The sequence below is a fragment of the Triturus cristatus genome, chromosome 2_1 (assembly GCF_964204655.1).
Source record: "Triturus cristatus chromosome 2_1, aTriCri1.1, whole genome shotgun sequence".
Taxonomy (NCBI): domain Eukaryota; kingdom Metazoa; phylum Chordata; class Amphibia; order Caudata; family Salamandridae; genus Triturus; species Triturus cristatus.
In genome coordinates this window covers 119,740,287-119,756,911 of record NC_140581.1, presented here as the reverse complement: position 1 = coordinate 119,756,911, position 16,625 = coordinate 119,740,287, and the positions used below count along the sequence as shown (strand labels likewise).

The 16,625-nt window shown below is 48.1% G+C and overlaps 1 protein-coding gene across 6 annotated transcripts in view; it reads right to left on the bottom strand.

Annotated features, from left to right (window-relative positions):
• Nucleotides 1-16,625, bottom strand: part of LOC146863859 (uncharacterized) — a 617,506-nt gene that overhangs the window by 567,545 nt on the left and 33,336 nt on the right. For all 6 annotated transcript variants that reach the window (XM_085628521.1, XM_085628550.1, XM_085628559.1 and 3 more), the window contains exon 2: nucleotides 6,330-6,507. In XM_085628521.1, coding sequence (XP_085484647.1) covers nucleotides 6,330-6,507 — 178 coding nt within the window. The remainder of the gene's footprint in view (nucleotides 1-6,329; nucleotides 6,508-16,625) is intronic.

The following is a 16,625-nucleotide window of genomic DNA, read 5'->3' as shown; positions in this document are numbered from 1 at the left end:
GAAAATTCAATGCCATTTTAAGCATGAAAGAACATTTTCAAGAGACAAGTTCTGCTCTCTACAGTTTTGTGAGCCAGGAAGTAACATTACTGGTTTCCTCCCAAAACTGTCTTCACTTAATGGAGGCTGCGTGCAGTGGGTACACCGCTGGCACGCCAAAAGCAAGCCTGTCTGTCCTAGTTGAAAGCTCAGTGCCAGGACTCCTGGTTCTCTTCTCACCCATCTCTATGCCTTCGCTTCTCCACTGCTGCCGTGCCTCCCCATCTTACACTGAAGGTGCATTCTTCTGTGCCACCTGCCATTTCACGTGCACTCTCATGCATCCACCTTACTCCCCCAACACACCTCACACACCCAACACAAATGCGACCCCCACTACATCACACCACTCCATGTAGTGTATACTCTTCAACACTCTGTCTCTCACTAAACATGCCACCAAAATTTGGGATAGCTAGATGACTGTTCACCGGACCTGCTCTTCCTGACCAAAACCTGGCTGACTTCCTCGTCAGCGCCCTTCGCAGCAATCGCCCTCTGTTACAAGAATGCAAGACAGGACATGAAAAACAGTCCCAGAGGCAGAATTACTATCATCTTTAAAGAATCCGTCCACTGCTCTACCTCGTTCAAAGGCATCACAAGAAACATGGAGCTCTTGACCTTCAAACTCCTCATCACATCCAACTACCCACTGATCCGCACCCTCGTCTACAGCCCTGTCAGACCACACACCAACTTTGCAACCATTATCATGGACTTTGTCGCCCCCTGATCCTCAACTCCAGCACCTTCATCCCATTTGGCAACCGTAAGTATCACCTGGAGAACCGCACTAGTCCCAGCACAACCAACCTCCTCAAAGACCTGTCCCACTTCTGACACACCCAGCGAGTGATAGGCCCCACACATGCCACCGGACACCTACTGGCCTCCTTCTTCACCAGCTTTTGCAATATCACAGTAGACAAAACCACACTGATCACTTGGTCCAATTACACCCTCATCAACTTCAGCATACTTACCTCACACCACCACAGAAATGCCATTTAACATTTTTTTCATACAGAACTAAAACAATATCTCAGAAGGATCCTGATCTTCCAAACTCCCAGAAAACCAGCACAACATCGACACAACAACCTCCCCGAATCCATCCCCTTCTTCAATGCCTGGATCACTGTTTTCTGAGAGACCCTGGATCACTGTTTGCTGAGAGACCCTGGTTCTTCTCAAAGCCAATAAAACCAGCCCACAAGCATGCTGGTACACAGAAGAGCTCAGGCTCACTGAACACCACTGCAAGCAACTTGAACGTAAATGGAGGCAAAGCCAGAATAATACCTTGAAGTGCACCTACAAATCCCCCTTCAGATTCTACCATCAGCAAGTCTGAGCCACTACCCCGATCCTGAACAACCCAATCATCACAGCCACCAACCCGGACGCTGTAAACATGCCACAGTACTCCCGCTTTTCAAGATACCTTCAGGTGACCCAAAGACCCTAGCTAATTACTGCCCTATCTCCCTGCTAACTTATCCGTCAAAAGTCATTGAAAATATTATAAACAAATGCTTAGCAACCCCCTTACTGACAAAAACATCCTTGACACCACTCAGTCTTGATTGAGGCCCAACCACAGAACGGAGACCACCCTCATCCCCGCCATGAACGACATGGAGATGATCATAGACAGCGGTAACACGGCGGCCCTCATACTATTGGATTTTTCCTGAGCCTTTGACGCTGTCTCCCACCCATCGTTTTCCAACAACTGCACGAAGCATGCAACCAAGGTACCACACTTCACTGGATTTGCTCCTTCCTGATAGGCCGCACCCTGCTGGTCAGCCTGGCCCCCTTCACCTTGGAGGCGGTCAATGTCATCTTCGGAGTTCCACAAGAATCCTCACTCAAGCCCACTCTGTTCAACTCTTACATGAATGAATGAATGAATGAATGAAAGGATTTTTGTATAGCGCCACATTCACCCCAAGGAGCATGTTGGCGCTTTAGCGGAGAAAGGACATCTAAGAGATTTCACGGAGTAGAGGATAACTTAGTGGTGGTGTTTAGATAAGAGATAGCGCCAGATGATCTGGGGTAGCAAAAATCCATGTTTTTAGAAGCTTCCTGAGGTAGGTTCCGTCTGCGTGTGCGTCAGCTGAGTGGGCAGAGCGTTCCAGGCTTTTGTCCCTAGTACTGCCATAGTCTTTCCACCTCTGGTTTTCAATTTGAAATCGGGTACTGTTAACAAGTTTTTTTAAGTTGACCGCAGTGTACGTTTGGTGGTTTATGGCTTGATTCTGGATCTTAGATATTCTGGTCTAGTTGCGCTTATGGCTTTCTATGTGATGGTCAGGATTTTAAAGAGAATCCTCTTATGAACAGGTAGCCAGTGTAGCATTTTAAGTGCTTCAGCAGAGGAGGAGTCTCTAGGCAGATGGAGTACCAACCTTGCTGCAGCATTCTGGACCACCTGCAATCTTTTCACAACTGTCTTTTTAGTTCCTGCATATAGACTATTGCAGTAGTCTAAACGAGATAAAATTAGGGCTGCTGCAACTGTCTTCCTAGCAGGCACCGGGAGTAGGCCTAAGAATTTCAGAGAGTTTTTATTGTTTGGAAACACATGCCTGCCACAGCAAGTGCTTGGCTGTGGAAGATAGTGTGGGGTCAAATGTTATTCCTAAATTTCTCACTGTGTCTGCTGTTGTGGGAGGAGCATCTAAATTTTAGGGCCACCACTGATTGGGCCTAAATACGTTGGACTTTCCAAACAGCATAATTTCTGTTTTAGAGCTATTACATTTAAGATGATTCAGTTTCATCCAATCCATCACTGCTGTTAGACAGTGGTGAAACCTCTCTTCCACCACTGTGGAGTTTTTATCAAGAGTGAGAATCAGCTGAGTGTCGTCTGCATATGCAATAAATTCAACATCAAAAGTGGCCATCCGAGAGAGAAGTGGTGTCATGTAAAGATTAAAGAGGGTTGGGCTCAGGGATGAGCCCTAGGGAACCCCCAATGACAACCATTTTCTCCCGATCTGTAACTTCCCAATGTTACAATCTGATGTCTAGTATCTAAAAAAGATGAAATCCAGGCCAGTGCCTTGTTTGTGACTCCGCTGTGTTCCAGCCTGTCTCTCAAGATGTCATGAGAGACAGTATCGAACGCCGCCAATAAATCCAATAGAACCAGTACTGCCTCCTTACTCTGATCCAAGGCAAACTTTAAGGTGTCAGTGGTGTGGAGCAGCACTGATTCAGTTGAATGGCCTGGTCTGAAACCTGATTGCCTAGGGGGCAGGGTGCTGGTTTCTTGCCGGAAGTCATTAAGTTGGGTATTGACTAATTTCTCTGCAATTTTGCTCACACATGGTAGTAGTGAAATAGGCCTGATGTTGGAGAGAGTGGTAGGATCAGAAAGTTTATTTTTTTGGAGTGGCTTCACAGCGGCAATTTTCCAGATATCAGGGATTTTTGCTAGCCTAAAGGTGGTATTGATAATCTGATTGATAACGGGATTTACAGTATCCAGCAATGCATGTAAGATTTTTGGGGGCATGGATCAAAGGGGGAACCTGACTTTCAAGAATGATGGCCTGTCTGGATTGTTCTAAATTTATCTCCTTAAAACATGTGAGCTCCCTTTTTGTTCCTAATGCTTGGGCTTTGTTTGGCTGAGGTGATATATTTGTGAAATCTTTCTTTAGATCTTTGATTTTATAGTCAAAGAACTCAGTGATTCTATCGCTTAGGTCCTGTGAAGGAGGAATTTCTTGGTCTAGGCTTGTAGAATTAGTGAAAGATTTCACTATATTAAAAATAGTTTTCTGATTGTCTGCCCTATTTATTAAATTAGAATAGTTTGTCTTTTTCTCTGTTCTAATTTGTTGATGGTAGGATCTGAGTGCTAGTTGTAAAAGCTTTGGATCTTTGGCTTCATAATGTTTCCGCCATTGTTTTTCCGCTTGTCTACATTGTCCTTTTAAAACTTTCAAATAGGGGGTAAACCAAGGGGCTGACTTTTTGTTGATAGTGTTTTTCTTTAGCAGAGCTAAAGTATTGACCAATGACAACATCCATTCATTAAAAAGATTATTGTCAGTCTCCAGATTTCCGGTGAGGATAGGTTTTGTGGTTTCTGCCATGCTCCGTCAGTTGGGATTTGAGAGCCTGCTGTTCCATTTCTGTGTGAAGCCTGATTTCCTGGGATATTTTTCTAATTGGACATTATCATAGACAAATTTGAAGGGAATTAGCTTATGGTCTGACCACGTTTTTGTAACTGGAGGGGCAACAATTAGATTAGAGGCATTTGTGCATATCCCATCAAGGGTATGTCCTGCACAGTGTGTGGGCCCCTTTGTCTGTGTTTTAGTCCCAATGTGTTTATGATTTCTATGAAAGTTTTTGTATTGGGAGTATCGACGGCTTCAAGGTGAAAATTAAAGTCACCTAATATTGTAAAATTTGAATATTGAACCAAAAGGAAGCTTATACTTTGCCCTCACTCACCACTATCATCTCTGCCTACGGAATCAATATCATATCCTATGCTGACGACACCCATCTCATATTCTTCCGCTCCGATAGACACTAAACACCTGGACCAATTTCTCCTCCTACATGACCAAAGTCACCAGATGAATGAAAACCATCTGCCTCAAGCTCAACACGGACAAGTTGGAAGGAGTAATCTTCTGCAAAGACACCTCACTCTGGGACTCCACCTCGTGGCCTGCCAAACTTTGACCCACACCCCTACTTGCAACCCATGCAAGGCATATGACAACAGTAATCGCCAGCTAACTCACTTTGAAAGGCCAAGTGAAAGCAGTCTTGGTCTCCTGCTTCAGCGCAATCAAGATGCTTATGGCAATCTTCAAATGTAACCATACCAGCAGGAGGTCCAAATAAAACTTTTGTTCCTACTTAGCCAGGTATTTTTAACTCTAGATAAGACCCTCCCACTCTTATACCACTCAACTCTTCATACTATTTGACTAAAAGTGCTCCCACATCTCTGTTGGTTGCAGCACGGCCCATTCCGCAGCAGGATGGAAAGAACCTGATGATGAAGCATGCCACCAAGGGAAATCTTGGTGGGTGAGGGTTATTTTAAGAAAACTTTCTGTTTTCTAGAGTAGAGTGGAAAGATAGTCCAAAAAACACAGACGGACTCTATTTGTTTGATAAAGTAAAGAGAGGAGGCCGAGTCCTCTGTTTCCAGACCTCTGTCTCCCCTTTCTTGATTTGTTTTGCCAATGTTGAACACCCATCTGCAAAAACAAACTTTACATTGGGCAGCCCGTCATGATGACTTATGCTTGCATGTGTCACCACGCATGTGCACGTATATGTTGACACTCACCAGCCATTTTTTGGGCTTCTAATTTACAATTCAAGGATGGGAGACATTCATCCAGGACCAGCAAATTAAAATATAAAAGTGTATGAAAGTGCATTAGCAAGTTGAGAAATGAACGACCTGGTGGCAAATTGTAGCTATTGAGCCTTTGGGAAAAGAGGGGTGTAGAAGCAACAGAATGTCAAAAGAGCCATAAGGCGCAGCAGGGGAGAAGCACATGAGATCAGGGGTGTTACAAATACAAGATACGCTGAAGACAGCTGAGTAGGATAGGAGAGGGGTGGTGTGTGGGGAAGCCACTGATGAGCTGAGTGTGCAACACAGCAAACACAGTGATGTGAGCTGGGAGTAGCACACATGCGAGAGAGCAGGAAAACACATGCTCTCCCATGGAATGTTGAATGGAAAATTAAATAGTAGTTTCTGGAATGTAAGCAGTAGTTTGTCCCTCCAGTGAAGGGACAAACACAAGAAGAGGAAGGAAAGCCATTAAATAGGAAGCAAGCAAGCAAATAAGGTTGACAAAAAAGCCAAACAATCATAAGCCATAAGATAACCCAAAGCTCATGATACGCATCAACATTGTACACAATAGGTCTTTCGACAACAGTTAGAGCTGTCTATAGGCGAAACCTAAGGATGATGGCGGCGTAGGGAGTTGAATCTGTTAACAAAATAATGTTGATAACCAGCGAAATACTTGAGTCTGCATCTCATTCATAGATAGTAATCAATGACAGGCACAAATAACCAGCTCTTAAAACCATAAAATCTCAAAACAGGGCAATCATTAAAAAGATCAGCCCTCAGTGTGAGTTAAGTAAAAAGTATTGCATAGAAGCCTGCAGGGGCTTGCAACCAACAGCATAGAGGAAGTAATTTGTGTCCCAGGTACTCTTAATTGACATCCTTGGGTTCAACAAATTAAAAGTCAACATGTATGTGTTACCTTTGGGCTTCAGTTTCGGGTGGTCGTCTGTTAGTGGGTTACATGGTTTTCGTGGACGTGTGTTGACTTTTTCCAGGCTACAGTCAATGGCCTCCTTTGACATTTTTGACTGACCACATGCTTGTGCCAAGTAGACCTGTTGAGCAAGCAAGGATGATGCATTTCTGTTCTCGGGCTTCTGTAAAAAACAGGTTATAAATTATGGGAGTCCTTTAGTAACATTAATAATTACAAACATCTGCTACTAGTGTTTACATTGGCAATACATTTAGAAGTGGGGCATCCAAGTGTGTAAAGGACAAGCAGGATTTTTTTGGCCATTCTTTGTAGTCAGTCTAGCTTCAAGGTAATAGGAAATTCCGCAACACATATACATGTAATTTACACATAAAAACATATATAATGTAAGATGCACTATCCACTATGTATCTTACATGCAAAAATCAGCAATAATCCAGTTATAGTAATGATAATGGACTGAAGTGCCTTTTCAATATATATTTAAAACGTTTTCGAGAGGCAAGGGCATCAATTTGTGCAAGTTATTAATCGAGAAATTTGTTACGTTGTACAGCCTTAGTCTTAGTCGGTCTCCCCTCAGAAATGAATATTTTGGGATCTGCTGCAGGGAGTGATGCTCTTTGGCTGTTGAATCTGAAAACAATTAGACAGATAGTGTAGACGCAAGTCCAGGGCAGAGTTCCAGGCGACAAAACCACTCTCATTTGTTATTACATGTCTCTTTTCTAGCCATTATTGGTCAGCCGGGTCGACTCTCTGGACCTATAGGGATATATTCAAATGAATGCACTGCATGCAGCTGTGCTTTGGACAGTTCGAAATTCGACATCAGGCAATAACTTAAAATGAAGTAGACTGCCTTGAAACAGCTAAATACATTAAGCAATACAATGCGGTAGACAAAAGTCAGGATAGAACCACATTCAAATAGATTAAAAAGTGGGTAAATTGCTGGCTTGATTACCGCTGACATTTGTGACTCAGCTGTAATGTCAGAGTAAAAAAGGTATCTATCTTGAGTAAAGTTACATGGCTCTAAACAGAGTTAGGGGCTGATTAACAGATGGGACTATGGCTTTTACTCCATCAGAGCGACGGAGTAACAGAAATGCAAGTGTAGTGATGTCTGCAGCCTCAGCTCACCTCTCTTACATTGGCGGCTCATCCATCGCAACGGTTCTGTCAATGCGTTGAAAGTGTGCCGGGCCACTCGATCTACATGAAGGTGCTGTTCGGCACATTTTCAATATTTTTTTTTAATCTTCAAAAACAAAATCCAATAACCGGATTTAATTTTTTTAAAATAAAAATAAATGCAATGACCCCCTTGCCAAGGGAGTTTTCTCCGATGGCGAGGGGGGGGGGGGGGGGGGTCATTAAAGTGTTTTTAGTTTCACTCACTTCCACGTTTTCATTTTGTGTGAAGTAAAAACTGGTCGTTTGTCCACCCACTCTAAATAAGGCGGGTGGACAATCTCCCAAAACTCCAACAGCTCCTACTCTGTTGGGCCATCAGAGAAGTATGTCAGCAGTGGAAACAGACTAGCCTCCATCCCTGACCTACTTAAGTTCCACCCGATACCTAAGTGAGGTGGCGAAACGTCTGTTTGGCAGAGAGCGTACGCCGTCGTCATTGCGATGGAGTACCCTCTCTCCCAAACTCTAAACCAGGCTCTTAGAGAGGGCTTTGGGTCAGTGCCTTGCTCATGATAGGGTAGCATTGTTGTCTGTCTCAGTTATCTGCTTTGATTGGCTTGCCTCCCTATTATTTTGAGTGTTCCACCCAGGAGCATTCTGATTCAAAGTATTCCAATGCACTAAGTTGCATCTTCCCACTATATACTTGCACAGACTCTTTTTTAATGTATATATTTAGTTCTCCATGGTAGTGCATCTGTCTTCTTGCTCTTCCTCTTGCCTTTTTCTCTGCATCCTCCACCCGTCCCCAGTTTTCATTCCTTTCCCTCCGTGCCCCATCCAGCTCCTCATATTATATTTTTGAAATGTTATTTATTTGTTTATTTTACAAGGGCATGCCAGCTGTAAAGTGGTGTCAGCCACTCACTTCTCTTTTTTACACTTCGCTGGATTCAAAAAGCATTGCCAAAGAGGGCCAGAGCTGGGAACCAAAAGCAGCTCTGGCAAAAATGCTCAAAACAGCACCACTTCTTTCCTCTCCTTGAGCCATCTCTCCCTGTCCAGCAAAACATTCTATCCTTATTCTTCTCTCCCCGCTCTCTCGTCTCCCTCCTTGATCCCTTTCTCTCTTCCTTCCTGGCACTTCCTGACAGCGTCACCAGCGAAGTGGTCTTGTACTTTTAAAACCAGCCTACAAATGCTCCTGCCCACCTGGCTAATGCCTAGTGGAATAAAAGGCCTGCCTGGCCCTGTTGCCAAAAGTAATAGCTCAACCTTTGCCATGCTTGTAATTACATGGTGTTGCAGCCAAACAGGCAAAATTATTTTACAAATTGTGTTGAACTCTAGCATTTTTTATTCCAATTGGACGCAGTGGCATAATACAAAATTGCACGGTTCACTGGCACAAGCTGGTGAGGGGCTGCAGAACTTCCAGCCACTTACGATGTAACTGTCCAATGCAATCACCTACAACTGATTACAGCCTTTCGACTGAAGCTAAGACTTTATATGGATTACCATATGCCCGATCATATGTGGAAAAGCAAACACATATGCCAGTCTTCCTTGAGGATATTAATACACACAAGGAGTAGACACTGAGGATCCATTCGTGGGCACAGTCTTAGTTGGTGTATTGAAATGTATATTTGGTTTCTCATCGTAGATCATGTTGTATGGGTGAGTCGAACATAATTATATAAGAGGAACCGGTTTATTATTTTTGGGTGTTTTTACATTTTGTTTATTTCAGACTAGTAAATCCATAAAAAACACAATATAAACAGTCATAAAAAGCACCACTGTAACAGTTAGATAAAATTTATAGCGCCATCAGTCAAATATAGTGGCAGATGAAAAACAGTTAATGCCCTAACTTAAAATAACTAGTCCACACTCAGGCTCCTTAAAGATACTAGAATAAAAAGTCCACAGAATCCTTTGAGTCTACCATAGCATACATAATGCCACTGCCATTGGTAATTAAAAGAAAGTTAAAATAATAACTTAAGGCGACTAGATTACAATAAAAAAAAATCTTCAGGCTTATTAAGCACATTAAGAAGCGAAATATGCAAAGTCCTTCAATTCATAAAATCACATTAAAATAGATAAAAACAGCGGCAGCGATCCATTAAGAGTGAGGTAAAGTGCAAAGAGACACGACAAAGCTATATAAGAGCTGTGCCGATTAACGAAGACTGCTAAGATGGTATCACTGCTTACTACGTGTAGTGCGGTTGCAATAGGCCAAGCAGCATGTTGAAATTTCATAACCGCAATAACAATCAATTCTCTCGTATCAGGGGGGAGGAGCCTAGCGCTTGACCAAGATGGCCGCGTGAGCTTTGAGCTCCCGAGACCCTCGTGCCCTCCGTCGACTATCCTGTCTCTAATCCTGATGGTATGCATGGCATCGTGTTGCTGAGTTGTCAGGGAGGCGATTGATGCTACCCGCGGTCGGATCGCCCATCGGGAACCGGACTTACGCCTGGCGGAAGATTGCGGCCTATCTCCCGGGAATGACAGGGGCTAGAGTTGGCAGGATGCCCGGCTCCTAGTTGATCAACAACGGCCAGGCGAGGTGTGAACTGTCGGACGGAGGTCCCCGCGCTTTCACTTTCGATTTCGTTCCCTTTGTCTGCCCGGACACTGGAGAGCTCTGGGTGGCTTTATTACCCCAAGTACGCTCGGCGGGCTACTCTGGCAGCATAAGGCAGAACTGCTCACTCCTTACTCCTCTCTCTGAGAGGGACCAGTCTTAACTGCACTGGACTGCTTGGAGTCCATTATGTCGGGCAAAGCAGAAGGGGATCGGCTGAAGACTAAGTCTACCAGGCGGGGAACGTATACCCAAGTCAACAGCATGGACCGCTACGCTCTCCAGAAAGTATCACCGAGTGGATCGAGCCAGGCGCCGGATGCCCAGAAGGAGGACTTGCCGGTGACACCGGAGCTCTCCCTACAGGATGTCATGGGCGCGCTTGACGGGATGCAGACCTCGATGGGGAGACAGTTCGAGGCCCTGGCGCATAAGGTGGACGCCATCCTGGTGGATGTCAATCTGATCCGCTCGGACCTGGGCAAGACGAACGAACGCGTTAAGAACCTGGACCTCAGGACCACGGGCCTCACTGATGATGTTGCGGAACTGCAGACCGAGGTCCGTAAGCTGAGGGCCGAGAGTGACCTCGTCGCCCGCCGGCTGGAGGACTTCGAGAGCCGGGCCAGGCGCAACAACGTGCGCGTCATCGGGGTCCCGGAGTCCTCGGATGAGGCTTCGGCGGACCTGCTTGTTGAGGATTTGGTCCTTAATCATCTGAAGCCTAGGGGCCTTGGAAAGTTTTTTGCGGTGGAAAGGGCCCATAGGGTGCCGGGCGGGCGGCCCAAGGCGGGTGTCCCGCCGCGGCCGATTGTCGCCCGGCTCTTTCATTTTCGAGATCGGGACGCTATCCTGCAAGCATCGAGGGTGACGGGCCCAGTTCCCTTCCAGAATGCGTCGGTGAATTTTTATCCGGACTTCACCCAGCAGGTGCAGAGACAGCGACAGAGCTTCCTGGGGGTGAAGCGGAGGCTTCGGGAACTGGATCTGAAGTATGCCATGCTTTTCCCTGCCAGACTACGGGTGGTGCACGAAGATCGAACATTCTTTTTTGACTCTCCTGTTATGGCCGACGAATGGCTGGACGCTTTGCCCCGGCGACGGACGGGGGACGACACAGCCGAGTATGGAGACAGTGGCCGGGATGGACAGGGCTGATATCTCAGAGACGGCCTGACTTGATTTGACTATACTTGAGAAACTGAACAGAATGCAGTAACTGCGGAGGGTTGCGGGAGGACGAGGGGTGCTCTTTTCCTCCCTTAGGGTACTTTTTGTAGACTTTTTGGGTTTTTTAGGGCGACAGGCACACTGCAAGTTGGGGGGGCTTTGTAAGCTGCAGCAGGGGTGCAGGCTGGGGGGAGTTTCGGGGATTGGGGCTTTGTTGTTGGGGGGTTTATTTCTGCAAGGCATGATGATTATCCTCAGGGCTGTTCCATGGTGGCTCCTCGGGTGTGGGGTGGGCCTCTTTCCGTTTGAGGATGGGGGGTAGAGGCTAAAGTGTTATAAGCTGGAATGTTAATGGTTTGGGGGATCGCATCAAGAGGGGGATTGTTTTGCAATGTTTGAAACGCTCAATGCCAGATGTCGCCCTGCTGCAGGAGACGCATCTCATAGGTAATACGTGCTATGCCCTGAATCGGAAGGGGTATAAATTCATTGCACACTCGGGATTCTCTTCTGGGTCCAGGGGTGTGGGCATCCTAGTTAGAGCATCGTTGCCTTTTGAGGTGGACTCCACCATTGTTGACGATAGGGGGAGGTTTGTGGCGGAGGCGGGGCGGTGGGAAGGAAGGACTCTGGTTTTGGTTTCGGTTTATGTCCCGCCGGCCCTGCAGGCCTCCACATTTGCTGATCTGGGCAGGGCTTTGCTGACTCTCCCGGGGGGTATGCTGGTAGTGGGAGGGGATTTCAACGCAGTGGGCTCCGGACTGTTGGATAGATACCCGCCCAGGGACACAGGGGGGGCTCAGAAATGGCTTCCAGATTTCCTAGACACGCTTGGTCTGATAGACTGCTGGAGACTCCGGCACCCCACACAGAGTCAATACACGTTCCACTCCGGGGCGCATGGTAGCCTCTCCAGGATTGACTACCTGCTCACTCTGGCCGCACATGCCTCGTTGGTATCCGAGGCGAGGCACATGGCACGCGGTATCTCTGACCATTCGCCAGTGTGGATCCGGCTGGACCTAGGTCGGGAGGGAGGAGGGAGGGTGGCCCCCATCAACCCATGGTATTTTCGAGACCCCAAGATGCGCAGCGCCCTGGTAAAGAAGGTAGATAATTACTTCGAGGACAATCTGGGAACTGTGGACTCGGCGGTGTCGCTGTGGGAAGCTTTTAAGACCGTGCTTCGGGGGGAAGCCCTCTCCCTGGTGGTGGCTGCCAAGAATCGGAGGGATGGCGAGGTACGGCAGGTAGAGGAGGAGATTGCGGCCCTTGAGGGGGCTTTGGAGGAAGGGGTTACAGAGTCCTCACTGCATGAGCTTTGTTTGAAGCAGACGGAGTATAGGGACCTGGTGACGAATGCCGCTAAGACCCTCAGTAGGGAACAACAGGGCCGCCTGTATGATGTCGGAGATAAGGCAGGGAAACTCCTGGCGTGGTTGGACAGGAAAGAACGGGTCAATAGAGTGGTGCCAGAGTTGACGGGAGAGAGGGGAGAGGTGATTGCGGAACCTGAGGGGATTGTGAAGTGTTTCGCGGAGTATTTTCGTAGGGTTTATTCCTCTGTGTCGGACAGGCCGCCCGAGGACTCGTCGGATCTCCTCCGTGATATTGAGTTGCCCTGCCTATCCGACATAGATAGGGACGATTTGGATGGTGACATAACGGTTGACGAGGTGGCGGGGGCTATTCGCGCGTTGAACTCGGGTAAGGCCTCTGGACCGAACGGATTGCCGATTGATCTGTACAAGCTGTTCCCGGATAGGGTCACCCCTCACCTGCGCGCCATGTTTTTGGAGGCGCGGGGGGGGGGATCCTTCCGTTGGACCAGCGGCTGGCGTCGATCGTGGTCATACATAAAGAGGGTAAACCCCGAGATAGGTGCGCCTCCTATCGGCCCATTTCACTCCTCAACGCTGAGCCGAAAATTCTGGCTAAACTCCTGGCGACCCGCCTGATTAGGGTTCTTGGCGACTTGGTTCACCCGGATCAATCCGGATTCATCCCGCACCGAAACACAGCATTAAATCTTAGGCGTCTTCATGGCGTCATCGCCAGGGCGGGCACGCTGCGTGAACCGGCTATTGTGGCGTCTCTTGATGCCACGATGGCCTTCGACACGGTGGAGTGGGCATACTTATGGGCCGTGCTGGCCAAGTTTGGTTTTGGTCGCGGTTTCGTGAGTTGGGTTAGGTTGCTGTACGAGGGGCCGCTAGCGAATGTTGTGGTGAATGGTCGGGCATCTACTCCGTTTCGGCTTGGTAGGGGTACTCGCCAGGGTTGCCCCCTGTCGCCTCTGTTGTTCGCCCTTGCCCTTGAGCCGTTGGCTGCGTGGATACGTTGGCACCCGGATATACGGGGCCTTCGGTGGTCGCCTGATCACGAGGACCGTATCTCGCTTTATGCCGATGATATCCTGTTGTACCTTGCCTCACCTACGAAGTCACTTATAGTGGTCTGTGACGTACTCGCATCGTTCGGTAGGAACTCGGGGCTCGTTATTAATTGGGGCAAATCGTACTTGTACGTTCTTAGTGGCGAGGTCCCACCGATCCCTAGAACATGTTCGATACAGGTCGCCCAGCAGGGCTTCGTGTATTTGGGGATCTATATATCCATGGACCCTGCTGTGCGCTACGAGAAGAATCTGCTCCCCCCCCTGGCACGTTTGAGGCGAGATGTTGAAGGTTGGCGGAAGTTGCCGCTCTCCCTTGTTGGGCGTGCGGCCCTGTTCAAAATGATGTCTCTTCCCCGCTTCCTCTACGCCCTCCAGAACACTTTGGACTGGGTACCGGCCAAATACTTTCGGGAGGTCGAAGGCCTCCAACGGACGTTGCTATGGGATGGGCGACCGCGAATAGCTATTGCAAAGTTGACGCTCCCGTGGTACGATGGGGGCATTGCGCTCCCAGACATCCGACGGTACTATTGGGCCACGCAGCTGAGCGCGATCAACCATGGGTTTTATGGCCCCGCCCTCAGCCCTGGGTATGCCATGGACAGGTGGTTGCTGCGTGGTGGCAACTACTACAGGGCGTTGTATTCGCGGTCCCTAGACTCGTCCCTCACGGGGCCCACAGGTGTGGCGGTGCGTGTGTGGAAGATGGCGACTGACTCGCTGGGCTGGAAGGATAGGCTCACCCTCGCTACCCCATTGTTTGAATCGGAGAGATTGGGAAGGCTCTGGCATACGAAGGGTTTCGATAAGTGGGACCTGATAGGTATATCCAAGGTGGGAGATGTGCTGCATAAGGGGAGGGTGAAGTCCTTCGAGGAGTTGCAGACTGAGTATGAGCTGGGGCCCTCCGAGTATTTCAGGTATATCCAGTTGCGCCACACCCTCCGATCAGTCCTCGTGGAGGGTGAGAAGGTGCCGGAGTCCTCTCCCCTTGAGGACCGGGTCCTCGATGGTCATATGCCCGAGAGCACGATCTCGCTCATATATAAGAAATTGATTAACGTCCGGGCAGACATGCTTTTGGGGCTGAGAGAACAGTGGACTAGGGATGGCCTTGAGTTGGATAATGAGGACTGGCAGTCAGCGGTTTCTTCTCCTAAGGAGGTTGCGATCCCGTCGCGTCTGAGGCTGGTGCAGCTTAAAATACTGCACCGGGTGTATGTGACGGGGCCAAGGCTGGTCCACATGGGATTCTCGGAGGACGGCCTGTGCAGGAGGGGATGTGGTATGGTGGGCACTTTCCTGCACATCATTTGGGAATGTGGTGTCATTGTGGAGTTCTGGAGGAGAGTCCATGCAGTTATGGGGGAGGTGACGGGCATTGCTGTGCAGCCGGAGGCGCGGTGTTGCCTCCTGAACGTCTGGGGGCCCACTGACCTCGATGAGGCGCAGACCCAATGGGTGACGCTGGGTAATATGGTCGCTAAAAGGGATATCGCGCGATTGTGGGGCTCCTCGGGACCCCCTACACTGACCGCGTGGAAAGAGAACATGGACTGGAGCATGTTTAGGGAGAAGACGGTCTATTGCTCCAGAGGTCGCCCCCGGAAGTGGCATGCCATCTGGGGGCGGTGGAACCAATACAGGGGGGGAATATGTCTTGCCCCGGATCTGGAACCTCCCGAGGAACAGCTTTCCCCCTGACCTTCTTTCTAGCACAGTTTGGTTTTCGGAACTGTTTTGGACCTCTGCTCTCCCCCTTCTTCCTCCGTACACTGTTTTGTAATTAGTAGATGAGTGGGGTCCGGCCTCCCCTGGGGGCTTTCACCATGGGCTTTCAATGTCTTGCCTTGCTGGGGTTTGTTGGGGGGTTTTTTGTGTTTACCTAAAATTGGACCTTTGCGCTACTCTTTGTACTGTACTGGGGACACATCACTGTATCTAACTCTCAATGCTGCCGAACCTTCGGGCTGTCGGCTGAATAGCTGTGTCCTGATTTTTGAAATAAAGGTTTTTCAAAAAAATAAAATAAAAAAATAAAAATTCTCTCGTATCAGTGCGTAGTATGCGTAAAGCAGGGATGAATTGGGGGAATCCAAAGAGCCTACAAATAGGTATAAGCCATTTTTTACAAGGATGTGCATAGGTGGGACAGAAAAAAGCAAAGCGATGCAAGGTTTCATCGACTCTGGTGCAGGAGCGGCACTTTTTATATCAATGTGCTAGTTTCTCTAAGTGCACACTTGGCGGATTTAAAAATGCCTCACAAAGGGGGCTAGCCTCACATTGAGAATGAACCCGCTGCCGTCTAGGGCCATGACCGCACCGCTCAGCAGACACGGACTACTTGTACCGGACAAGCCATACACGTCACATTCCCCAATGCCAGAAGTGTCAGGGCAGAGTTTCTGGCAACCGGGATTGGAAGTTAACAGCTCACCCGTCGGGGCAATCTTGTTTCCCCGCTCTCACCCAGCTGGCATCACTGAATGACGGTGACGAAACGATTCCGTGCAGCCAGATGTGCCGCAGACTTCAGGTTGCAGGAAAGGAACTGGAGTGAGGCATAACTTCAACCCAACTCACAACAACGTTATAGTTGTTGATGAAAAAGTTTCCAGTTATTTGGGCAAAGCTTAAAATTCACACACACAATTGGAGATTCCTTTTCCTAAGATTTTTAGACCTGACAGAAAAAATCCAAGACAGAACTCCTGCAGGGAGACTTTGTGTTATGACAGACACATGTGAGTAGCAGCCCTGCAAAGTTGGAATCAATCAATCAGGGATTTGTGAAGCGCACTACTCACCAGCGAGAGTCTCAAGGCGCTGGGGTGGGGGGAGGGAAATCAGGCAGCTCCACATTTTCTTTGTGAAGTGCAATGTTCCCTGATATCGCCTGATTACTTGGTCAGAGTTTAAAATCACATTGCCTTAGTTGGAGGTCTCCTAAGGTTAGATATAT